The sequence below is a fragment of the Salmo salar genome, chromosome ssa06 (assembly GCF_905237065.1).
Source record: "Salmo salar chromosome ssa06, Ssal_v3.1, whole genome shotgun sequence".
Taxonomy (NCBI): domain Eukaryota; kingdom Metazoa; phylum Chordata; class Actinopteri; order Salmoniformes; family Salmonidae; genus Salmo; species Salmo salar.
In genome coordinates this window covers 6,177,355-6,203,203 of record NC_059447.1, presented here as the reverse complement: position 1 = coordinate 6,203,203, position 25,849 = coordinate 6,177,355, and the positions used below count along the sequence as shown (strand labels likewise).

Here is a 25,849-nt window from a genome sequence, read left to right as displayed (position 1 = left end):
GTTACGTCACACTGAGACACGTCATCAGTCACAACAAACATGGCGGATGCCAGTGCATCTATGACTCCGGTGACAATTTCACTGATAGGTTTCACATTACTGGCAGGGTTTTACCTGACCACTTTAAGTTTACGATGGACACTGGTCTCCGTTACTGTTACTGCCGTGTTGGTGACCCAGTTATTGCTGAAGTTACGGAGAAGAGATGCGTTGACGGAGCGGCGTGTATGTGTGCTGGTTCTGGGGGATATCGGACGCAGCCCTCGCATGCAGTACCATGCCCTTTCGCTCAGCAAACACGGCTACAGCGTAACGTTTGTTGGATTCTCTGGTAAATGAATAGATTGATTGTGTTATATGTACAAATAAACATGGAGCTATACTTTCATTTGTGGCCTCCCTGCTGGCCGGGTCCCAGATTTGTTTGTGCTCTTGCCAACTCTAGCCCTTCTGACTATTCTCTACTGTGACTACATGTTGTGGTTATTGTCAGGTACCAAGCCTCATCAGGATGTGATTGGAGATGAGAGGATCACAATCATCCCAATCACAGAAGTTAAAGGACTCCAAGGTACTGGAACTGATCTGGAAATGAGTTTACAGCACATACCATGACCGTATATTTATGCCATATTACCATATAGTTATACCATATAGTTACTGTATATGTATACTATATTACCATATATGTATACTATATTACTGTATATGTATACTATATTACTGTATATGTATACTATATTACTGTATATGTATACTATATTACTGTATATGTATACCATATTACTGTATATGTATACTATATTACTGTATATGTATGCCATATTTCAGTATATGTATGCCATATTACCGTATATTTATTTATTCCATATTACCGAATATTTATTCCATGACTAATCACTGGTTGTATAACAGTAGTTAGGTCTTGAATCTATGCCATAATATAGTCTGCTTCTGAGAGCCACTACCAGAGCACTGAGACAAATCCATCTGTCTGTTTCCAGTGGGTCCTAGGATGGTGAGCTATGTTACCAAGGTGATTCTCCAGTCCCTGCAGCTTCTCCTGGTGTTATTGAAGACTGACGTCCAGTCCCATATTCTCATGCAGGTATAGTTCTACAATAAACATAATGTAAACATTGTTACTTATTGACTGGAAGAACTTGCAGAAAAACCTGTGAACTTTCATTTATTCTATTCTGTTCTGTTTATTCTGTTCTATTCTGTTTTCTAACCTATCATGTCATATGTCCTGAGACATCTACAGATACTGCTGTGATTTCCCCCAAAACAACGGGTAGGATGCTGTTAATGTGTTTTGCTATTGTAAAGGTTGAATTTAATGTTGGTTTTAATAGTGTTTATTAAGGACCTGACCTGTCATTCTATTCTCTATTGTGTTCTATCCTACTTATTTAAATTATATTCTACTTCTATTCTTATTCTATTCATTCTATTCTGTTCATTTGTATTCCCCCAGAATCCCCAGATTCCCCCAGAATCCTCCAGGACTGCCCAGTATAGTGGTCACATGGCTGGTGTGTTATTGACCTCTTCCTCTCCCAGAATCCTCCAGGACTGCCCAGTATAGTGGTCACATTGCTGGAGTGTTATTGACCTCTTCCTCTCCCAGAATCCTCCAGGACTGCCCAGTATAGTGGTGACATGGCTGGTGTGTTATTGACCTCTTCCTCTCCCAGAATCCTCCAGGACTGCCCAGTATAGTGGTGACATGGCTGGTGTGTTATTGACCTCTTCCTCCCCCAGAATCCTCCAGGACTGCCCAGTATAGTGGTGACATGGCTGGTGTGTTATTGACCTCTTCCTCCCCCAGAATCCTCCAGGACTGCCCAGTATAGTGGTGACATGGCTGGTGTGTTATTGACCTCTTCCTCTCCCAGAATCCTCCAGGACTGCCCAGTATAGTGGTGACATGGCTGGTGTGTTATTGACCTCTTCCTCTCCCAGAATCCTCCAGGACTGCCCAGTATAGTGGTCACATTGCTGGAGTGTTATTGACCTTTTCCTCCCCCAGAATCCTCCAGGACTGCCCAGTATAGTGGTGACATGGCTGGAGTGTTATTGACCTTTTCCTCCCCCAGAATCCTCCAGGACTGCCCAGTATAGTGGTGACATGGCTGGTGTGTGGTCTGAGAGGAACCAGGTTCATCATTGACTGGCACAACTACGGCTACACCATCATGGCCCTCTCACACGGCCCAGACCACCCCATCGTCAGGCTGGCACAGTGGTCAGTAACATCACCATGGCTGAGTCCCAAATAGATCCCTATTCCCTATATACAGTGCGTTCGGGAAAGTATTCAGACCCCTTCCCTTTTTCCACATTTTGTTACTTTATAGCCTTATTCTACAATGGATTAAATAAACAAAAATCCTCATCAATATACACACAATACCCCATAATGACAAAGCAAAAACAGTTTTTTGGAAAATGTTGCAAATGTACAAAGAAACAAAACGTATTTACATAAGTATTCAGATTCTTTGCTACGAGACTTGAATTTTAGATCAGGTGCATCCTGTTTCCATTGATCATCCTTGAGATGATTCTACAACTTGATTGGAGTCCAGCTGTGGTAAATTCAATTGATTGGACATGATTTGGAAAGGCACACACCTGTCTATATAAGGTCCCACAGTTGACAGTGCATGTCAGAGCAAAAACCAAGCCATGAGGTCAAAGCATGTGCGTAGAGCTCTGAGACAGGATTGTGTTGAGGCACAGATCTGGGGAAGGGTACCATGTCTGCAGCATTGTAGGTCCCCAAGAACACAGTGGCCTACATCATTCTTTAGTGGAAGAAGTTTGGAACCACCAAGACTCTTCCTAGAGCTGTCCGCCCAGCCAAACTGAGCAATCGGGGGAGAAGGGCCCTGGTCATGGAGGTAACCAAGAACCTGATGGTCACTCTGACAGAGCTCTAGAGTTCCTCCGTGGAAATGGGACACCCTTCCAGAAGGACAACCATCTCTGTAACAAATGTGGAAAAAGTCAAGGGGTCTGAATACTTTCTGAATGCACTGTGTATCTACAGCTTTGCATGAACATGGTCTTCTTCAGTAGGAACCAAACGGGCAGATCAGGGAGGGACCTACCTGAATTTGTCCAAGAAATTGTTGCAGACTGTTTTGCTACAGTGTGCGTTAATGAATAGGACCCATGTTCTTGTCCCCTGTCCTGTCTCTGGCAGGTATGAGCAGTTGTTTGGGCGATTCTCCAGCCATAACCTTTGTGTCACCAACGCTATGAAGGAAGACCTTCAGAACAACTGGAACATCGAGTAAGGATTGTTTTACTTTCAACATCCGTCTGTCAATCAATCCATCCATCCGTAGATAGATAGACGACGGACATACAGACAGACCTCAATAGACAGACGGAACGACAGACACAGATAGACGGACCGACATACACCAATAAACAGACGTACAGACAGACACAGGTAGACAGACGGAGGGACAGATAGACGGACGGAGGGACAGATAGACGGACGGAGGGACAGATAGACGGACGGAGGGACGGACGGAGGGACGGACGGAGGGACGGACGGACGGAGGGAGGGACGGAGGAGGGACGGACGGAGGGACGGACGGAAGGAGGGACGGACGGAGGGACGGACGGAAGGACGGACAGACGGAGGGAGGGAGGGACGGACGGAAGGACGGACAGACGGAGGGAGGGAGGGACGGACAGACGGAGAGACGGACGGAGGGACGGACGGAGGGACGGACGGACGGAGAGACGGACGGAGTGACGGACGGAGGGACGGACGGACGGAGGGACGGACGGACGGAGGGACGGACGGACGGAGGGACGGACGGACGGAGGGAGGGACGGACGGACGGACGGGACGGAGGGACGGACGGAGGGACGGACGGACGGACGGAGGGACGAACAGAGGGACGGACGGACAGAGGGACAGACGGACGGAGGGAGACGGACGGACGGACGGACGGACGGACGGAGGGACAGACGGACGGACGGACGGAGGGACGGATAGACGGAGGGACGGACGGACGGAGGGATGGAGGGAGGGAGGGACAGACGGAGGGACGGAGGGACGGAGGGAGGGACAGACGGAGGGACGGACGGACGGAGGGACGGATGGACGGGACGGAGGGACGGACGGACGGACGGAGGGGGGACGGACGGACGGAGGGAGGGACGGGAGGGAGGGAGGGAGGGACGGACGGAGGGAGGGACGGACGGAGGGACGGACGGACGGAGGGACAGATAGACGGACGGAGGGACAGACGGACGGAGGGGGACGGAGGGAGGGACGGACGGAGGGGGACGGCCGGAGGGGGACGGAGGGAGGGACGGAGGGGGGAGGGACCGGACGGAGGGACAGATGGACGGACGGACGGAGAGACGGACGGAGGGACAGATGGACGTAGAGAGACGGACGGAGGGACAGATAAACGGACGGACGGAGAGACGGACGGAGGGACAGATGGACGGAGAGACGGACGGAGGGACAGAGACGGACGGACGGAGAGACGGACGGAGAGACGGACGGACGGAGAGACGGACGGAGGGACAGATAGACGGACGGACGGAGAGACGGACGGACGGAGGGACGGACGGAGGGACGGACGGAGAGACGGACGGAGGGACGGACGGAGAGACGGACGGACGGACGGAGGGACGGACGGAGAGACGGACGGAGGGACGGACGGAGGGACGGACGGACGGAGGGACGGACAGACGGAGGGACGGACGGACGGAGGGACGGACAGACGGAGGGACGGACGGAGGGACAGATAGACGGACGGAGGGAGAGACGGACGGAGGGACGGACGGAGGGAGAGACGGACGGAGGGACGGAGGGAGAGACGGACGGAGGGAGAGAGGGACGGAGGGAGAGACGGACGGAGGGACGGAGGGAGGGACGGACGGAGGGACGGACGGACAGACGGACAGATAGACGGACGGAGGAGGGACGGAGGGAGAGATGGACGGAGGGAGGGACGGACGGAGGAAGGGACGGACGGACGGACGGAGGGACGGACGGACGGAGGGACGGACGGACGGACGGAGGGAGGGACAGATAGACGGAGGGAGGGACGGAGAGACGGAGGGAGGGAGGGACGAAGGGACGGATGGAGGGAGGGACGGAGGGAGAGACGGACGGAGGGAGGGACGGAGGGAGGGACGAACGGAGGGAGGGACGGACGGACGGAGGGAGGGACGGACGGACGGACGGACGGAGGGACGGACGGACGGAGGGACGGACGGAGGGACGGACGGACGGAGGGGGGGACGGACGGGAGGGAGGGACGAACGGAGGGAGGGACGGACGGACGGAGGACGGAGGGATAGGACGGACGGAGGGACGGACGGACGGAGGGACGGACGGACGGAGGGACGGGACGGAGGGGACGGACGGAGGGAGGGACGGAGCGGAGGGACGGAGGAGGGAGGGAGGGACGGAGGGAGGGAGCGGAGGGACGGACGGAGGAGGGACGGAGGGACGGACGGACGGACGGAGGGGGACGGACGGACGGAGGGGAGGGACGGAGGGAGGGAGGAGGGAGGGACGGACGGAGGGAGGAGGGGACGGAGAGACGAGACGAGAGGGACAGAGGACGGACGGAGGGACAGACGGACGGAGGGGGACGGAGGGAGGGACGGACGGAGGGGGACCGGAGGAGGGGGACGGAGGGGGAGGGACCGGACGGAGGGACGGACGGAGGGACGGACGGAGAGACGGACGGAGGGACAGACGGACGAGAGAGACGGACGGAGGGACAGATAAACGGACGGACGGAGAGACGGACGGAGGGACAGATGGACGGAGAGACGGACGGAGGGACAGAGACGGACGGACGGAGAGACGGACGGAGGGACAGATAGACGGACGGACGGAGAGACGGACGGACGGAGGGACGGACGGAGGGACGGACGGAGAGACGGACGGAGGGACGGACGGAGAGACGGACGGAGGGACGGACGGAGAGACGGACGGACGGACGGAGGGACGGACAGACGGAGGGACGGACGGACGGAGGGACGGACGGAGGGACGGACGGAGGGACAGATAGACGGACGGAGGGAGAGACGGACGGAGGGACGGAGGGAGCGACGGACGGAGGGAGTGACGGACGGAGGGACGGAGGGAGAGACGGACGGAGGGAGAGACGGACGGAGGGACGGAGGGAGAGACGGACGGAGGGAGAGACGGACGGAGGGACGGAGGGAGAGACGGACGGAGGGACGGAGGGAGAGACGGACGGAGGGACGGAGGGAGGGACGGACGGAGGGACGGACGGACGGACGGACGGATAGACGGACGGAGGGACAGATAGACGGACGGACGGAGGGAGAGATGGACGGAGGGAGGGACGGACGGAGGAAGGGACGGACGGACGGACGGAGGGACGGACGGACGGATCGGGCGGAGGGACGGACGGACGGACGGAGGGAGGGACAGATAGACGGAGGGAGGGACGGAGAGACGGAGGGAGGGAGGGACGGAGGGACGGACGGAGGGAGGGACGGAGGGAGAGACGGACGGAGGGAGGGACGGAGGGAGGGACGGACGGACGGACAGATAGACGGACGGAGGGACAGATAGACGGACGGACGGAGGGAGAGACGGACGGAGGGAGGGACGGACGGAGGAAGGGACGGAGGGACGGACGGAGGGACAGATAGACGGAGGGAGGGACGGAGAGACGGAGGGACGGACGGACGGAGGGACGGACGGACGGAGGGAGGGACGGAGGGAGGGACGGACGGAGGGACGGAGGGACAGACTGATGCAGTGGGAGTCTGAATCTATCCCTCCTATCTCTTCCCCTTGGCCATGACTAAACCCTTGGCCATGACTAAACCCTTGGCCATGACTAAACCCTTGGCCATAACATGTCTGAAGGGTCTGGACAGGTATAAGCAGTGTAGTGGCAAACCAGCCTCCATACTGCTTCCACTTTACATATCTGGGTTAGGGGAGGGGCTTGGGACCGGCTGTAATACTTTGAAAGACCCATTCTACTTACAAACATGACAGGATGTGAAGTCATATCTACAAACATGACAGGATGTGGAGTCATATCTACAGACATGACAGGATGTGGAGTCATATCTACAGACATGACAGGATGTGGAGTCATATCTACAGACATGACAGGATGTGGAGTCATATCTACAGACATGACAGGATGTGGAGTCATATCTACAGACATGACAGGATGTGGAGTCATATCTACAGACATGACAGGATGTGGAGACACATCCAATGACAGGATGTGGAGACACATCCAATGACAGGATGTGGAGACACGTCTACAGACATGACAGGATGTGGAGACACGTCTAATGACATGACAGGATGTGGAGACACGTCTAATGACATGACAGGATGTGGAGACACGTCTACAGACATGACAGGATGTGGAGACACGTCTACAGACATGACAGGATGTGGAGACACGTCTACAGACATGACAGGATGTGGAGACACGTCTACAGACAGGACAGGATGTGGAGACATATCTACAGTGTAGGCCTACATGACAATGGTTTCCTATGCAAGATCAAACTATTGTCTGTCTACAGCTATCTTGTCTGTAAGTAGTAGTGGTCTTTCCCAGGTGATTGGTTTTACAGGTAACAGAAAGAGAAGATGGTTGACTACTATTGTCATGACTTATTGTCTTATTCTCCTCCTACAGGGCGACCACATTGTATGACAAGCCACCTGCCTTATTCTCCTCCTATAGGGCGACCGCATTGTATGACAAGCCACCTGCCTTATTCTCCTCCTATAGGGCGACCGCATTGTATGACAAGCCACCTGCCTTATTCTCCTCCTATAGGGCGACCGCATTGTATGACAAGCCACCTGCCTTATTCTCCTCCTATAGGGCGACCGCATTGTATGACAAGCCACCTGCCTTATTCTCCTCCTATAGGGCGACCGCATTGTATGACAAGCCACCTGCCTCATTCTCCTCCTATAGGGCGACCGCATTGTATGACAAGCCACCTGCCTTATTCTCCTCCTATAGGGCGACCGCATTGTATGACAAGCCACCTGCCTTATTCTCCTCCTATAGGGCGACCGCATTGTATGACAAGCCACCTGCCTTATTCTCCTCCTATAGGGCGACCGCATTGTATGACAAGCCACCTGCCTTATTCTCCTCCTATAGGGCGACCTCATTGTATGACAAGCCACCTGCCTTATTCTCCTCCTATAGGGCGACCGCATTGTATGACAAATCAAATCAAATCAAATGTATTTATATAGCCCTTCGTACATCAGCTGATATCTCAAAGTGCTGTACAGAAACCCAGCCTAAAACCCCAAACAGCAAGCAAAGCATGTGAAAGAAGCACGGTGGCTTGGAAAAACTCCCTAGGAAAAACTCCCTAGAAAGGCCAAAAACCTAGGAAGAAACCTAGAGAGGAACCAGGCTATGAGAGGTGGCCAGTCCTCTTCTGGCTGTGCAGGGTGGATATTATAACAGAACATGGTCAAGATGTTAAAATGTTCATAAATGACCAGCATGGTCAAATAATAATAATCATAGTAGTTGTCGAGGGTGCAACAAGCACGTCCGGTGAACAGGTCAGGGTTCCATAGCCGCAGGCAGAACAGTTGAAACTGGAGCAGCAGCACGGCCAGGTGGACTGGGGACAGCAAGGAGTCATCATACCAGGTAGTCCTGAGGCATGGTCCTAGGGCTCAGGTCCTCCGAGAGAAAGACAGAAAGAGAGAAAGAGAGAATTAGAGAGAGCATATTTAAATTCACACAGGACACCGGATAAGACAAGAGAAATACTCCAGATGTAACAGACTGACCCTAGCCCCCCGACACATAAACTACTGCAGCATAAATACTGGAGGCTGAGACAGGAGGGATCAGAAGACACTGTGGCCCCATCCGATGATACCCCGGACAGGGGCCAAACAGGCGGGTATTAACCCCACCCCTTTGCCAAAGCACAGGCCCCCACACCACTAGAGGGATGTCTCCAACCACCAACTTACCGTCCTAAGACAAGGCCGAGTATAGCTCACAACGATCTCCGCCATGGCACAACCCAAGGGGGGGCGCCAAACCAGACAGGAAGACCACGTCAGTGACTCAACCCACTCCCATGGACGGCATGGAAGAACACCAGTAAGCCAGTGACTCAGCCCCTGTAAAAAGGTTAGAGGCAGAGAATCCCAGTGGAAAGAGGGGAACCGGCAAGGCAGAGACAGCAAGGGCGGTTCGTTGCTCCAGCCTTTCCGTTCACCTTCACACTCCTGGGCCAGACTATACTTAATCATAGGACCTACTGAAGAGATAAGTCTTCAGTAAAGACTTAAAGGTTGAGACTGAGTCTGCGTCTTTCACATGGGTAGGCAGACCATTCCATAAAAATGGAGCTCTATAGGAGAAAGCCCTACCTCCAGCCGTTTGCTTAGAAATTCTAGGGACAATTAGGAGGCCTGCGTCTTGTGACCGTAGCGTACGTGTAGGTATGTACGGCAGGACCAAATCGGAAAGATAGGTAGGAGCAAGCCCATGTAATGCTTTGTAGGTTAGCAGTAAAACCTTGAAATCAGCCCTTGCCTTAACAGGAAGCCAGTGTAGGGAGGCTAGCACTGGAGTAATATGATCCAATTTTTTGGTTCTAGTCAGGATTCTAGCAGCCGTATTTAACACTAACTGAAGTTTGTTTAGTGCTTTATCCGGGTAGCCGGAAAGTAGAGCATTGCAGTAGTCCAGCCTAGAAGTAACAAAAGCATGGATTAAGCCACCTGCCTTATTCTCCTCCTATAGGGCGACCGCATTGTATGACAAGCCACCTGCCTTATTCTCCTCCTATAGGGCGACCACATTGTATGACAAGCCACCTGCCTTATTCTCCTCCTATAGGGCGACCACATTGTATGACAAGCCACCTGCTATCTTCAAGGAGACTTCAGTAGACCTAAAGCACCAGCTGTTCATGAGGCTGGCCAAGACTATCCCTCAGTTCCAGGTCTGGTGAGTCTAGTATAGTCTGTTGTTGAGGCTGTACTACAGTTATCCTCTTAGTTCCTGGAGGAACACAGGGCCTGTACTACAGTTATCCTCTTAGTTCCTGGAGGAACACAGGGCCTGTACTACAGTTATCCTCTTAGTTCCTGGAGGAACACAGGGCCTGTACTACAGTTATCCTCTTAGTTCCTGGAGGAACACAGGGCCTGTACTACAGTTATCCTCTTAGTTCCTGGAGGAACACAGGGCCTGTACTACAGTTATTAACTTTGCCGGTCTTGGGCTGCTTTCTTTGCCTTTTGACAGTATAAGGAACAGTTGTAATGTCATTACTCTATCAAATACATTTAACAGACATGACATAACACGTGTTATAATCACTGAGTTTCTGTTTATATTGGAGAGATGAAGAACTATCATAAAATATATTACATTATCTTAGACATGTCATAGCAGATGTTATAACCACTGTATTTCTGTTTACATTGGAGAGATAAAGAACATCATAAAAATATATATTACACTATCATAGACATGTTATAACACATGTTATAACCACTGTGTCTGTTACAGTGGTGAGCGCCCTGGTGGTGAGACAGAGAGAACAGCGTTTACAGGTCGTGACCCCAGTGACCTTTCTGTGACCTTGACCTCAGGTCGACCTGCCCTACTGATCAGCAGCACCAGCTGGACTGGTCAGTACCCCACAGGCACAGTTTGATGTCCCAAATGGCACCCTATTCCCCATAGGGCTCTGGTCAAAAGTTGTACAATACATAGGGAATAGGGTGCAATTTCGTAAGCACCAGGAGACTCTGCATTTTATTCTGTTTAGATGGAAAGTTTTTCTGGATTTTTACCCCAATCTTAATTGTTTTTCTTACCTCGAGAGCAGTTTTAGCCTCGTCCAAACATCCTGATCGCGCGAGTTTACATTCTGTTTGGAGTCAGGTCAGGATGAGGATCAGACTAGAGCCAGATTACATTCTGTTTGGAGTCAGGTCAGGATGAGGATCAGACTAGAGCCAGATTACATTCTGTTTAGAGTCAGGTCAGGATGAGGATCAGACTAGAGCCAGATTACATTCTGTTTGGGGTCAGGTCTGTTTGGAGTCAGGTCATGATGGGGATTACATTCTGTTTGGAGTCAGGTCAGGATGGGGATCAGACTAGAGCCAGATTACATTCTGTTTGGGGTCAGGTCTGTTTGGAGTCAGGTCATGATGGGGATCAGACTAGAGGTTTTCTGTGTTGCACATAAAATACAATCCTGTCTCTGTGTTTAGTCGACATGTGTACAATGTAAGTACACACAGCTGTCAGGTGTAAATACTTGTTAGGGTCTCTCACTGTTTCCCCTGTCTGTGTTCAACAGAGGATGAGGACTTCTCCATTCTGCTGAAGGCTCTGGAAGGTAATCATTATCATCTGCAGTTGGGCCCCATTTTAAAGAGCATCCTTCCTCCCATCCATCCTTCCTTCCTCCCATCCATCCTCCCATCCATCCATCCATCCTTCCTCCCATCCATCATTCCTCCCATCCATCCTTCCTTCCTCCCATCCATCCTTCCTCCCATCCTTCCTCCCATCCACCCATCCATCCTTCCTCCCATCCATCCTTCCTCCCATCCATCCTTCCTCCCATCCATCCTTCCTTCCTCCCATCCATCCTTCCTCCCATTCTTCCTCCCATCCATCCTTCCTCCCATCCATCTTTCCTTGCTTCCTTCTTTGAAGTCATCTCTGATTAGAAAAGACTTGACAGATGAAAGCCATGTGGTGGAGCACTGGAATTCACCTGTCTAGTCATTCTTAATTAGAATAAATCATGTCTAATCAGTGACTATAATTCACCTGTCTAGTCATTCTTAATTAGAATCCATCATGTCTAATCAGTGACTATAATTCACCTGTCTAATCATTCTTAATTAGAATCCATCATGTCTAATCAGTGACTATAATTCACCTGTCTAATCATTCTTAATTAGAATCCATCATGTCTAATCAGTGACTATAATTCACCTGTCTAATCATTCTTAATTAGAATCCATCATGTCTAATCAGTGATTCTAAAAGAGAAGCCTCTTAGGGCCCATGGGGCTCTGGTCAAAAGGTAGTGCACTACATAGTGAGTAGGGTGTTGTTTGGGATACAAGCCCTTGAATTAACCTTGTGTGTTTTCTCTACCAGACTACGAGGGGTTTGTGAAAGCAGGAGCCTCTCTTCCCTCGCTGGTCTGTGTCATCACAGGTAACTATAGTGTTGACAGTATACTGCTGCCAGTCTGTGTGGTCACAGGTAACTATAGTGTTGACAGTATACTGCTGCCAGTCTGTGTGGTCACAGGTAACTATAGTGTTGACGGTATACTGCTGCCAGTCTGTGTGGTCTGTGTGGTCACAGGTAACTATAGTGTTGACGGTACACTGCTGCCAGTCTGTGTGGTCACAGGTAACTATAGTGTTGACAGTATACTGCTGCCAGTCTGTGTGGTCACAGGTAACTATAGTGTTGACAGTATACTGCTGCCAGTCTGTGTGGTCACAGGTAACTATAGTGTTGACAGTATACTGCTGCCAGTCTGTGTCATCACAGGTAACTATAGTGTTGACAGTATACTGCAGCCGGTCTGTGTGGTCACAGGTAACTATAGTGTTGAGAGTATACTGCTGCCAGTCTGTGTGGTCACAGGTAACTATAGTGTTGACAGTATACTGCTGCCAGTCTGTGTGGTCACAGGTAACTATAGTGTTGACAGTATACTGCTGCCAGTCTGTGTGGTCACAGGTAACTATAGTGTTGACAGTATACTGCTGCCAGTCTGTGTGGTCACAGGTAACTATAGTGTTGACGGTATACTGCTGCCAGTCTGTGTGGTCACAGGTAACTATAGTGTTGACGGTACACTGCTGCCAGTCTGTGTGGTCACAGGTAACTATAGTGTTGACAGTATACTGCTGCCAGTCTGTGTGGTCACAGGTAACTATAGTGTTGACAGTATACTGCTGCCAGTCTGTGTGGTCACAGGTAACTATAGTGTTGACAGTATACTGCTGCTGGTCTGTGTGGTCACAGGTAACTATAGTGTTGACAGTATACTGCTGCCAGTCTGTGTGGTCACAGGTAACTATAGTGTTGACAGTATACTGCTGCCAGTCTGTGTGGTCACAGGTAACTATAGTGTTGACAGTATACTGCTGCTGGTCTGTGTGGTCACAGGTAACTATAGTGTTGACAGTATACTGCTGCCAGTCTGTGTGGTCACAGGTAACTATAGTGTTGACAGTATACTGCTGCCAGTCTGTGTGGTCACAGGTAACTATAGTGTTGACGGTATACTGCTGCCAGTCTGTGTGGTCTGTGTGGTCACAGGTAACTATAGTGTTGACGGTACACTGCTGCCAGTCTGTGTGGTCACAGGTAACTATAGTGTTGACAGTGTACTGCTGCCAGTCTGTGTGGTCACAGGTAACTATAGTGTTGACAGTATACTGCTGCCAGTCTGTGTGGTCACAGGTAACTATAGTGTTGACAGTATACTGCTGCCAGTCTGTGTGGTCACAGGTAACTATAGTGTTGACAGTATACTGCTGCCAGTCTGTGTGGTCACAGGTAACTATAGTGTTGACAGTATACTGCTGCCGGTATGTGTGGTCACAGGTAACTATAGTGTTGACAGTATACTGCTGCCAGTCTGTGTGGTCACAGGTAACTATAGTGTTGACAGTATACTGCTGCCAGTCTGTGTGGTCACAGGTAACTATAGTGTTGACAGTATACTGCTGCCAGTCTGTGTGGTCACAGGTAACTATAGTGTTGACAGTATACTGCTGCCAGTCTGTGTGGTCACAGGTAACTATAGTGTTGACAGTATACTGCTGCCAGTCTGTGTGGTCACAGGTAACTATAGTGTTGACAGTATACTGCTGCTGGTCTGTGTGGTCACAGGTAACTATAGTGTTGACATTATACTGCTGCCAGTCTGTGTGGTCACAGGTAACTATAGTGTTGACAGTATACTGCTGCCAGTCTGTGTGGTCACAGGTAACTATAGTGTTGACAGTATACTGCTGCCAGTCTGTGTGGTCACAGGTAACTATAGTGTTGACAGTATACTGCTGCAGGTCTGTGTGGTCACAGGTAACTAAAGTGTTGACAGTATACTGCTGCCAGTCTGTGTGGTCACAGGTAACTATAGTGTTGACAGTATACTGCTGCAAGTCTGTGTGGTCACAGGTAACTATAGTGTTGACAGTATACTGCTGCCAGTCTGTGTGGTCACAGGTAACTATAGTGTTGACAGTATACTGCTGCCAGTCTGTGTGGTCACAGGTAACTATAGTGTTGACAGTATACTGCTGCCGGTCTGTGTGGTCACAGGTAACTATAGTGTTGACAGTATACTGCTGCTGGTCTGTGTGGTCACAGGTAACTATAGTGTTGACAGTATACTGCTGCCAGTCTGTGTGGTCACAGGTAACTATAGTGTTGACAGTATACTGCTGCCAGTCTGTGTGGTCACAGGTAACTATAGTGTTGACAGTATACTGCTGCCGGTCTGTGTGGTCACAGGTAACTATAGTGTTGACAGTATACTGCTGCTGGTCTGTGTGGTCACAGGTAACTATAGTGTTGACAGTATACTGCTGCCAGTCTGTGTGGTCTAGGCCGGATTACAGTAAAGCACTTTTACATGCTGCGTCTGATTTGGTCTTTTGACCAATCAGATCAAGTCTTTTGCCAGTAATTGGGCAAAATATCAGAGTTGGGCTGCTTCTGTAAACGCAGCGTTTGCATCAAATGCTGATGTAAAAAGGGGCCTTATGAATAAATGTGATTTGATTGAGAAGCCTCACAAAAAAAATGCCATTATCAAGTAACCTGTTGTTGCTAGATTAAACCAAGTGAGAAAAACCTTTACAGTTCTTGTCGGTCCTATACTGTTAACCCTAGATACGTATTGTTTCAATTCCCTGTGTGTGTGAGACCAGGTAAGGGTCCTCAGAAGGACCACTACAGGAAGCTGATAGACACCCTGAGCTTTGAGCATGTGAAGATCTGTACTCCATGGCTGGAGGCAGAGGACTACCCTGTTCTGCTAGGTTAGTGTGGTCTCCCTGTCCCAGGCTCAGCAGATCTGTCTGTCTGTCTGTCTACTGATGTTCTGAATGTTCTCCCTGTCCCAGGCTCAGCAGATCTCTGTGTACTGATGTTCTGAATGTTCTCCCTGTCCCAGGCTCAGCAGATCTGGGTGTTTGTCTCCATAAGTCGTCTAGTGGTCTGGACCTGCCTATGAAGGTGGTGGACATGTTTGGCTGCTGTCTGCCTGTCTGTGCCATCCACTTCTACTGGTGAGACAGGACTCTTTAACAGGCATCTTCTAACACCATGCCCACACACACTCTGTGCTGTCACCTTTACTGCTGAGGGAACACTCTAAACCCTGGGTCAACAGTCACCTACTGCTGAGGGAACACTCTAAACCCTGGGTCAACAGTCACCTACTGCTGAGGGAACACTCTAAACCCTGGGTCAACAGTCACCTACTGCTGAGGGAATACTCTAAACCCTGGGTCAACAGTCACCTACTGCTGAGGGAATACTCTAAACCCTGGGTCAACAGTCACCTACTGCTGAGGGAATACTCTAAACCCTGGGTCAACAGTCACCTTCTACTGCTGAGGGAATACTCTAAACCCTGGGTCAACAGTCACCTTCTACTGCTGAGGGAATACTCTAAACCCTGGGTCAACAGTCACCTACTGCTGAGGGAATACTCTAAACCCTGGGTCAACAGTCACCTTCTACTGCTGAGGGAATACTCTAAACCCTGGGTCAACAGTCACCTACTGCTGAGGGAATACTCTAAACCCTGGGTCAACAGTCACCTACTGCTGAGGGAATACTCTAAACCCTGGGTCAACAGTCACCTTTACTGCTGAGGGAATACTCTAAACCCTGGGTCAACAGTCACCTTCTACTGCTGAGGGAATACTCTAAACCCTGGGTCAACAGTCACCTACTGCTGAGGGAATACTCTAAACCCTGGGTCAACAGTCACCTTCTACTGCTGAGGGAATACTCTAAACCCTGGGTCAACAGTCACCTACTGCTGAGGGAACACTCTAAACCCTGGGTCAACAGTCACCTACTGCTGAGGGAATACTCTAAACCCTGGGTCAACAGTCACCTACTGCTGAGGGAATACTCTAAACCCTGGGTCAACAGTCACCTACTGCTGAGGGAATACTCTAAACCCTGGGTCAACAGTCACCTTCTACTGCTGAGGGAATACTCTAAACCCTGGGTCAACAGTCACCTTCTACTGCTGAGGGAATACTCTAAACCCTGGGTCAACAGTCACCTACTGCTGAGGGAATACTCTAAACCCTGGGTCAACAGTCACCTTCTACTGCTGAGGGAATACTCTAAACCCTGGGTCAACAGTCACCTTCTACTGCTGAGGGAATACTCTAAACCCTGGGTCAACAGTCACCTTCTACTGCTGAGGGAATACTCTAAACCCTGGGTCAACAGTCACCTACTGCTGAGGGAATACTCTAAACCCTGGGTCAACAGTCACCTTCTACTGCTGAGGGAATACTCTAAACCCTGGGTCAACAGTCACCTACTGCTGAGGGAATACTCTAAACCCTGGGTCAACAGTCACCTACTGCTGAGGGAATACTCTAAACCCTGGGTCAACAGTCACCTACTGCTGAGGGAATACTCTAAACCCTGGGTCAACAGTCACCTACTGCTGAGGGAATACTCTAAACCCTGGGTCAACAGTCACCTACTGCTGAGGGAATACTCTAAACCCTGGGTCAACAGTCACCTACTGCTGAGGGAATACTCTAAACCCTGGGTCAACAGTCACCTACTGCTGAGGGAATACTCTAAACCCTGGGTCAACAGTCACCTTCTACTGCTGAGGGAATACTCTAAACCCTGGGTCAACAGTCACCTTCTACTGCTGAGGGAATACTCTAAACCCTGGGTCAACAGTCACCTACTGCTGAGGGAATACTCTAAACCCTGGGTCAACAGTCACCTACTGCTGAGGGAATACTCTAAACCCTGGGTCAACAGTCACCTTTACTGCTGAGGGAATACTCTAAACCCTGGGTCAACAGTCACCTACTGCTGAGGGAATACTCTAAACCCTGGGTCAACAGTCACCTACTGCTGAGGGAATACTCTAAACCCTGGGTCAACAGTCACCTACTGCTGAGGGAATACTCTAAACCCTGGGTCAACAGTCACCTACTGCTGAGGGAATACTCTAAACCCTGGGTCAACAGTCACCTACTGCTGAGGGAATACTCTAAACCCTGGGTCAACAGTCACCTACTGCTGAGGGAATACTCTAAACCCTGGGTCAACAGTCACCTACTGCTGAGGGAACACTCTAAACCCTGGGTCAACAGTCACCTTCTACTGCTGAGGGAATACTCTAAACCCTGGGTCAACAGTCACCTTCTACTGCTGAGGGAACACTCTAAACCCTGGGTCAACAGTCACCTTCTACTGCTGAGGGAATACTCTAAACCCTGGGTCAACAGTCACCTACTGCTGAGGGAATACTCTAAACCCTGGGTCAACAGTCACCTTCTACTGCTGAGGGAATACTCTAAACCCTGGGTCAACAGTCACCTTCTACTGCTGAGGGAATACTCTAAACCCTGGGTCAACAGTCACCTACTGCTGAGGGAATACTCTAAACCCTGGGTCAACAGTCACCTTCTACTGCTGAGGGAATACTCTAAACCCTGGGTCAACAGTCACCTACTGCTGAGGGAATACTCTAAACCCTGGGTCAACAGTCACCTTCTACTGCTGAGGGAATACTCTAAACCCTGGGTCAACAGTCACCTACTGCTGAGGGAATACTCTAAACCCTGGGTCAACAGTCACCTTCTACTGCTGAGGGAATACTCTAAACCCTGGGTCAACAGTCACCTTCTACTGCTGAGGGAACACTCTAAACCCTGGGTCAACAGTCACCTTCTACTGCTGAGGGAACACTCTAAACCCTGGGTCAACAGTCACCTTCTACTGCTGAGGGAACACTCTAAACCCTGGGTCAACAGTCACCTTCTACTGCTGAGGGAATACTCTAAACCCTGGGTCAACAGTCACCTTCTACTGCTGAGGGAATACTCTAAACCCTGGGTCAACAGTCACCTACTGCTGAGGGAATACTCTAAACCCTGGGTCAACAGTCACTTCTACTGCTGAGGGAATACTCTAAACCCTGGGTCAACAGTCACCTACTGCTGAGGGAATACTCTAAACCCTGGGTCAACAGTCACCTACTGCTGAGGGAATACTCTAAACCCTGGGTCAACGGTCACCTCTACTGCTGAGGGAATACTCTAAACCCTGGGTCAACAGTCACCTACTGCTGAGGGAATACTCTAAACCCTGGGTCAACAGTCACCTACTGCTGAGGGAATACTCTAAACCCTGGGTCAACAGTCACCTACTGCTGAGGGAATACTCTAAACCCTGGGTCAACAGTCACCTACTGCTGAGGGAATACTCTAAACCCTGGGTCAACAGTCACCTACTGCTGAGGGAATACTCTAAACCCTGGGTCAACAGTCACCTTCTACTGCTGAGGGAATACTCTAAACCCTGGGTCAACAGTCACCTACTGCTGAGGGAATACTCTAAACCCTGGGTCAACGGTCACCTTCTACTGCTGAGGGAATACTCTAAACCCTGGGTCAACAGTCACCTACTGCTGAGGGAATACTCTAAACCCTGGGTCAACAGTCACCTTCTACTGCTGAGGGAATACTCTAAACCCTGGGTCAACAGTCACCTTCTACTGCTGAGGGAATACTCTAAACCCTGGGTCAACAGTCACCTTCTACTGCTGAGGGAACACTCTAAACCCTGGGTCAACAGTCACCTACTGCTGAGGGAATACTCTAAACCCTGGGTCAACAGTAACCTTCTACTGCTGAGGGAATACTCTAAACCCTGGGTCAACAGTCACCTACTGCTGAGGGAATACTCTAAACCCTGGGTCAACAGTCACCTTCTACTGCTGAGGGAATACTCTAAACCCTGGGTCAACAGTCACCTTTTACCCCCATTCAGAGAGGCTATGTGCTGATCTGATCTGTTTTGGACTGAGTTTCATGTGCTGTGTTTAATGTGGATCTAACTCTGTTATATTCTCCTGTGTTGTCAGTCTCTCTGCTGTTAACCCTGTTATATTCTTCTGTGTTGTCAGTCTCTGTTAACCCTGTTATATTCTCCTGTGTTGTCAGTCTCTCTGTTAACCCTGTTATATTCTCCTGTGTTGTCAGTCTCTGTTAACCCTGTTATATTCTCCTGTGTTGTCAGTCTCTCTGTTGTTAACCCTGTTATATTCTCCTGTGTTGTCAGTCTCTCTGTTGTTAACCCTGTTATATTCTCCTGTGTTGTCAGTCTCTCTGTTGTTAACCCTGTTATATTCTCCTGTGTTGTCAGTCTGTTGTTAACCCTGTTTTATTCTCTTCTGTAGTCTACATGAGCTGGTGAAGCATGAGGAGAACGGGTTGATCTTCAAAGACTCTGAGGAACTATCTGAACAGCTCAAGGTACAGTACTATAATAACTCTTCAGCTGAGCTACAGAAACCCCTGATTTATACAAGATCACCCAGTGGTATGATCCTGTAAACTGGCATCTTTTCTAAAGTACATGCTGTCTTATTACTGTAACCAGTTCCTGTGATAGTGGTATATGGTCTGATATACACATGGCTGGAATGCTGTCTTGGCCAGGATCCAATCTACCCATTTTATAAAACCTGTTCATGTCCCTATGTTGTGTCTCTCCAGTCTCTGCTGTGGGACTTCCCTGGCTGTGAGGATGAGGGCAAACTGGGTCAGTTCAGGAGGAACCTCCGGGCCAGTGGGGGGCAGCGGTGGGACCAGAACTGGGACCAGAATGTCCTGCCTCTCCTCACTGCACCCTGACTCCCGTGTTAGACAGACCTCTTTACAGCAGCTGACTCATCCCCTCTCTACATCTTCGCTGTCTCAAACCCCCTTCTTGAACCTCCAATCTTGAACATTTTAACATGTTAGTCATTTAACAGACACTCTTATCCAGAACGACTTACAGGAGCAATTAGGGTTAAGTGCCTTGTTCAATGGCACATCCACAGATGTTTCACCTAGTCTGCTCGGGGATTCAAACCAACAACCATTCGGTTACTGGCCCAACGCTCCGAACCGCTAGGCTACCTGCTCCGAACCGCTAGGCTACCTGCTCCGAACCGCTAGGCTACCTGCTCCGAACCGCTAGGCTGCCTGCTCCGAACCGCTAGGCTGCCTGCTCCGAACCGCTAGGCTGCCTGCTCCGAACCGCTAGGCTACCTGCTCCGAACCGCTAGGCTACCTGCTCCGAACCGCTAGGCTACCTGCTCCGAACCGCTAGGCTACCTGCTCCGAACCGCTAGGGTGCCTGCTCCGAACCGCTAGGCTGCCTGCTCCAAACCGCTAGGCTGCCTGCTCCGAACCGCTAGGCTACCTGCTCCGAACCGCTAGGCTACCTGCTCCGAACCGCTAGGCTACCTGCTCCGAACCGCTAGGCTACCTGCTCCGAACCGCTAGGCTACCTGCTCCGAACGGCTAGGCTACCTGCTCCGAACGGCTAGGCTACCTGCTCCGAACCGCTAGGCTACCTGCTACCAACTGTCACATGGTCCACTTCTTTGAGGACCTGTCGGAAAGAGAGATTGTTACATCAGGCTAGTCTTTCCTCTGCTCTCTCCCACTCCCCATTTCTGTCTCTCCTCCAGTGGATCTCTTCATTCCAGGCTGTTTTGATTTCCCTCTTAAACAACACTTGAATGTATAAACTGGATATTTTCCACAATGTAAATATTTTGATGTAAATAAAGACTTTATTACACAGTAATACATGTCTGGTTCTGGCTTGGTGTTGTGTGTATCCCAAATGGCACCCTAGTGCACTACATTTAACCACAGCCCTATGGACCCTGGTCAAAAGTAGTGCACATACATTGGGAATAGGATGCCATTTGGGATGCAGTTATTATATGTAGAGTTTGATCATCTCTATGGTGGCTGGTCTGTTGTAAAAGAACACATGTGTCACTGGTCCTGTCATGACCTCATGTTGGATTCCAGAACTTTCTGTGGGAGACAAAAACAAAGGAGAATTTATTTGATTTAATTTGGAAAAGATGCATTAGTTTCAGATGTGTATAATTATAGATCCACCAGTTTCAGATGTGTATAATTATAGATCCATCAGTTTCAGATGTGTATAATTATAGATCCATCAGTTTCAGATGTGTATAATTATAGCTCCATCAGTTTCAGATGTGTATAATTATAGATCCATCAGTTTCAGATGTGTATAATTATAGATCCATCAGTTTCAGATGTGTATAATTATAGCTCCATCAGTTTCAGATGTGTATAATTATAGATCCATCAGTTTCAGATGTGTATAATTATAGATCCATCAGTTTCAGATGTGTATAATTATAGATCCATCAGTTTCAGATGTGTATAATTATAGCTCCATCAGTTTCAGATGTGTATAATTATAGATCCACCAGTTTCAGATGTGTATAATTATAGATCCACCAGTTTCAGATGTGTATAATTATAGATCCACCAGTTTCAGATGTGTATAATTATAGATCCACCAGTTTCAGATGTGTATAATTATAGATCCACCAGTTTCAGATGTGTATAATTATAGATCCACCAGTTTCAGATGTGTATAATTATAGATCGATCAGTTTCAGATGTGTATAATTATAGCTCCATCAGTTTCAGATGTGTATAATTATAGATCCACCAGTTTCAGATGTGTATAATTATAGATCTATCAGTTTCAGATGTGTATAATTATAGATCCACCAGTTTCAGATGTGTATAATTATAGATCCACCAGTTTCAGATGTGTATAATTATAGATCCATCAGTTTCAGATGTGTATAATTATAGATCCATCAGTTTCAGATGTGTATAATTATAGATCTATCAGTTTCAGATGTGTATAATTATAGCTCCATCAGTTTCAGATGTGTATAATTATAGATCCACCAGTTTCAGATGTGTATAATTATAGCTCCACCAGTTTCAGATGTGTATAATTATAGATCCACCAGTTTCAGATGTGTATAATTATAGATCCACCAGTTTCAGATGTGTATAATTATAGATCCACCAGTTTCAGATGTGTATAATTTTAGATCCACCAGTTTCAGATGTGTATAATTTTAGATCCACCAGTTTCAGATGTGTATAATTATAGATCCACCAGTTTCAGATGTGTATAATTATAGATCCATCTGGAAAGGAATTCATCCAAGGCTATAGGATTAGATCTCTCCAGAACAGTGGAGATGGACTAGATCAACCACATGTATTTATAAAGCCCTTTTTACATCAGTTGTCACAAACAACTTTACTGTAGCCCAGCATACAAGGTGACGAGTCCACTTGAAGACTATTGAGATTCATCCTCTACAGTATCTATGGGTTGGATAGTCTCCTCACTTAGCTTCTCTTTGAAGCAGTTGGGTTTACTAGTAATAATACATTTAACTTGTAAAGATCTTTTCATTAGTTCTCTCAAAGCTCTAGGTTTAGTACTGACCTAGCTGGTGTTTAAAACTGTTATATGTGTCGGGGTTTCTGATGGTGGAGGAGATGTAGACGTCAGGAGGGCTGCCATTGGCCGAACACCTCAGGATCTTAGAGAGAACCTTCACCAGACAGCCAATGATATCTGGATCGTAGACTACGTCTATAACACAGGAAACAACAGGAAATGTGTCAGCTGACAACAATAGAATTAGGAAACAACAGGACATGTGTCAGCTGACAACAATAGAATTAGGAAACAACAGGACATGTGTCAGCCAACAACAATAGAATTAGGGAACAACAGGATATGTGTCAGCCAACAACAATAGAATTAGGAAACAACAGGACATGTGTCAGCTGACAACAATAGAATTAGGAAACAACAGGACATGTGTCAGCCAACAACAATAGAATTAGGGAACAACAGGATATGTGTCAGCCAACAACAATAGAATTAGAAAACAACAGGACATGTGTCAGCCAACAACAATAGAATTAGGAAACAACAGGACATGTCAGCCAACAACAATAGAATTAGGAAACACATTTGATACCTCACCAGCACCTGGGGGCTGTTCCAGAAAGCTGGATCAATTAGTTAGCCAGGTAACTGTAAAGGTCATTTCTGACTGAGTTGACATATGCAGTGTTTATTGTGAAGTCTCCGCGACAGAGGGAACATTGCCTTTAAAGCAGATCTTCAGCTTTACAGATTGAATAGAAGAGAGCCAGACCATGTTCCTACCTGCAGCGATGACCGTGGTGGCTCCGATCTCTCTCAGCTGCTTCTCTGTCACCTGCTCCCACTCCAGATGCTCCACACTCACACACACTCTGGGAGAGTTCTGGTTGTCCAGCCCATTGAGCTGGATGTTGTCCCTCAGTCTATGTAGAACGCTGAGGTGACAGTCACTGAACACGTAGCTGGAGGGATAGCAGGACCTACACACTGCTATACCAGTCAACCCTACACCACTGCCCAGCTCTAGGACTGTCCTGTAGGAGGAGAGAGCAGAGACAGGACTAACACACTGCTATACCAGTCAACCCTACACCACTGCCCAGCTCTAGGACTGTCCTGTAGGAGGAGAGAGCAGAGACAGGACTAACACACTGCTATACCAGTCAACCCTACACCACTGCCCAGCTCTAGGACTGTCCTGTAGGAGGAGAGAGCAGAGACAGGACTAACACACTGCTATACCAGTCAACCCTACACCACTGCCCAGCTCTAGGACTGTCCTGTAGGAGGAGAGAGCAGAGACAGGACTAACACACTGCTATACCAGTCAACCCTACACCACTGCCCAGCTCTAGGACTGTCCTGTAGGAGGAGAGCAGAGACAGGACCTACACACACAGGGAGAGGACACTCACATTACACACCAGATTGAGATGACGAGTGGTAACAACAGCATGAGTTGTAGACAGAACACAATGACATAACACACACAGTAGTGTACCAACCTGTCTGTGAAGACATGTGTGTTCTCCAGAGCCCATTCAGCTAGGTAAAGAGCAGCCTCCCATGTGACCAGGCCTGTAGTTCCTTCAGAGATCACAGCTGTACTCTCTGATAGACTCACTGCTTCTCCACACGGCTACACACACACACACACACACACACACACACACACACACACACACACACACACACACACACACACACACACACACACACACACACACACACACACACACACACACACACACACTAAATATAACATTTGGTAGAGTATGGCGCTTGCAACGCCAGGGTTGTGGGTTCAATTCCCACGGGGGACCAGTCCGAAAAATGTATGCACTCACTACTGGAAGTTGCTCTGGATAAATGATCAAATGTAGAAAACAGTTTCTGTTGAATACAGTCTCTGTTTAATACAGTGTGGTGTAGAATACAGTTTCTGTTGAATACAGTGTGGTGTAGAATACAGTTTCTGTTGAATACAGTGTGGTGTAGAATAAAGTTTCTGTTGAATACAGTGTGGTGTAGAATACAGTTTCTGTTTAATACAGTGTGGTGTAGAATACAGTTTCTGTTTAATACAGTGTGGTGTAGAATACAGTTTCTGTTTAATACAGTGTGGTGTAGAATACAGTTTCTGTTTAATACAGTGTGGTGTAGAATACAGTTTCTGTTTAATACAGTGTGGTGTAGAATACAGTTTCTGTTTAATACAGTGGGGTGTTTTGAAAGGTGTGTGTATTACCAGTAAATAGCTCTTGTAGCACTCTGTCCCCTCCTCTACCCCCAGGACTTCACCCAGTGCATCATAGAGCTCATCCAGGGGCTCACTCTCACTGGCTTCATGCTGCGCACACAGGGATGAGAAGCATCACATTACTGTTGTTCACTTAACAAAATGGACAATAAAGTTATACTTTATTGTATTGTACTCATGTGACATTTGTAAGAATTGCCTTTTTAAATGCACCAGTTACTGTATGATAGTGAACTATTTTCTGACAGAATGATACCAGACAAAAATATATCAGATACAAGAACCCACCGTTTTGATGAGCTGAGACAGAAACAGTCTCCTGTATCTAACTGAGGGAGGATGTTTACAGCACAGTGGATGAAGGCATGTCTGTAAACAGGTGACAATAGTCATTGTTAGTGTGGTTTCCAACTCAAAATCCAATGTACTGTTTCTATATCTTTAACTAAATAGGTGTGACATAAAAAATATGCTTTGACAGTTAGGCAATACCTGCTTTAGAATGTCTAGAATAATTTCTGATGAGCTGTCGTTCTCGAGCTCCCTTTCAAGGAACTGTAGAAAACAACAATAAATGATGTTATTACTGTATTCATGTCTTGCTATTCCTAAACAATTTTTTTTAAATTACATTCAATTTGTGATGCAGACCCTACAGACAGTACATAGTACAACATGCAAGCAGCCCCGCTACTTACATTCCATGGGAAATTGGGCAGTTGACCCATAGTGAAAAAGGAGACTTTAAAGTTATATATAACATCTGCTCTATTCCTTATGCAAGTGACTTTGGTTTTGTCGGTCTGATCCTTAGACAGATACATTTCGTTAATTTTCAACCAATATTACAGTGATATAATTCCGAGAATTGAATAACACTCAACCAAAGGATGGCCACGTGTTTCCCTGAGTTTGTTGTCTTCCTCTTTACCCAAGAAGCACTCCTCCTGTCGCAATGCCTGATGGTCAATGTAGTATAATCATGACAGAC

At 48.6% G+C, this 25,849-nt stretch overlaps 2 protein-coding genes across 9 annotated transcripts; one reads left to right on the top strand and one right to left on the bottom strand.

The window, feature by feature from the left end:
* Positions 1–20,927, top strand: LOC106565682 (ALG1 chitobiosyldiphosphodolichol beta-mannosyltransferase). 8 transcript variants are annotated; one of them, XM_014133052.2, is made up of 13 exons: positions 7–331; positions 494–571; positions 1,005–1,108; positions 2,103–2,251; positions 3,215–3,304; positions 9,900–10,010; positions 10,578–10,699; positions 11,380–11,418; positions 12,195–12,254; positions 14,996–15,106; positions 15,241–15,355; positions 19,525–19,600; positions 19,844–20,927. In XM_014133052.2, exons 1-13 carry the CDS (start codon positions 40–42, stop codon positions 19,979–19,981), a joined length of 1,485 nt encoding a protein of 494 aa, XP_013988527.1. In that variant the 5' UTR covers positions 7–39; the 3' UTR covers positions 19,982–20,927. The 8 variants fall into 8 exon arrangements, with proteins under 8 accessions (XP_045575612.1, XP_045575614.1, XP_045575611.1 ...); XM_014133053.2 differs by lacking the exon at positions 12,195–12,254; XM_045719656.1 differs by lacking the exons at positions 14,996–15,106; positions 15,241–15,355; positions 19,525–19,600; positions 19,844–20,927 and adding an exon at positions 12,456–14,283 and having other exon boundaries at positions 1–331; positions 12,195–12,350.
* On the bottom strand, positions 20,898–25,734 carry eef2kmt (eukaryotic elongation factor 2 lysine methyltransferase). The gene is given in 8 exon segments (NM_001141465.1): positions 20,898–21,166; positions 22,647–22,796; positions 23,382–23,632; positions 24,104–24,237; positions 24,847–24,948; positions 25,147–25,227; positions 25,351–25,413; positions 25,557–25,734. Coding segments are annotated over 8 exon segments (1,008 nt in total). The 5' UTR covers positions 25,683–25,734; the 3' UTR covers positions 20,898–21,065.
* Positions 25,735–25,849: the final 115 nt, after the last annotated feature.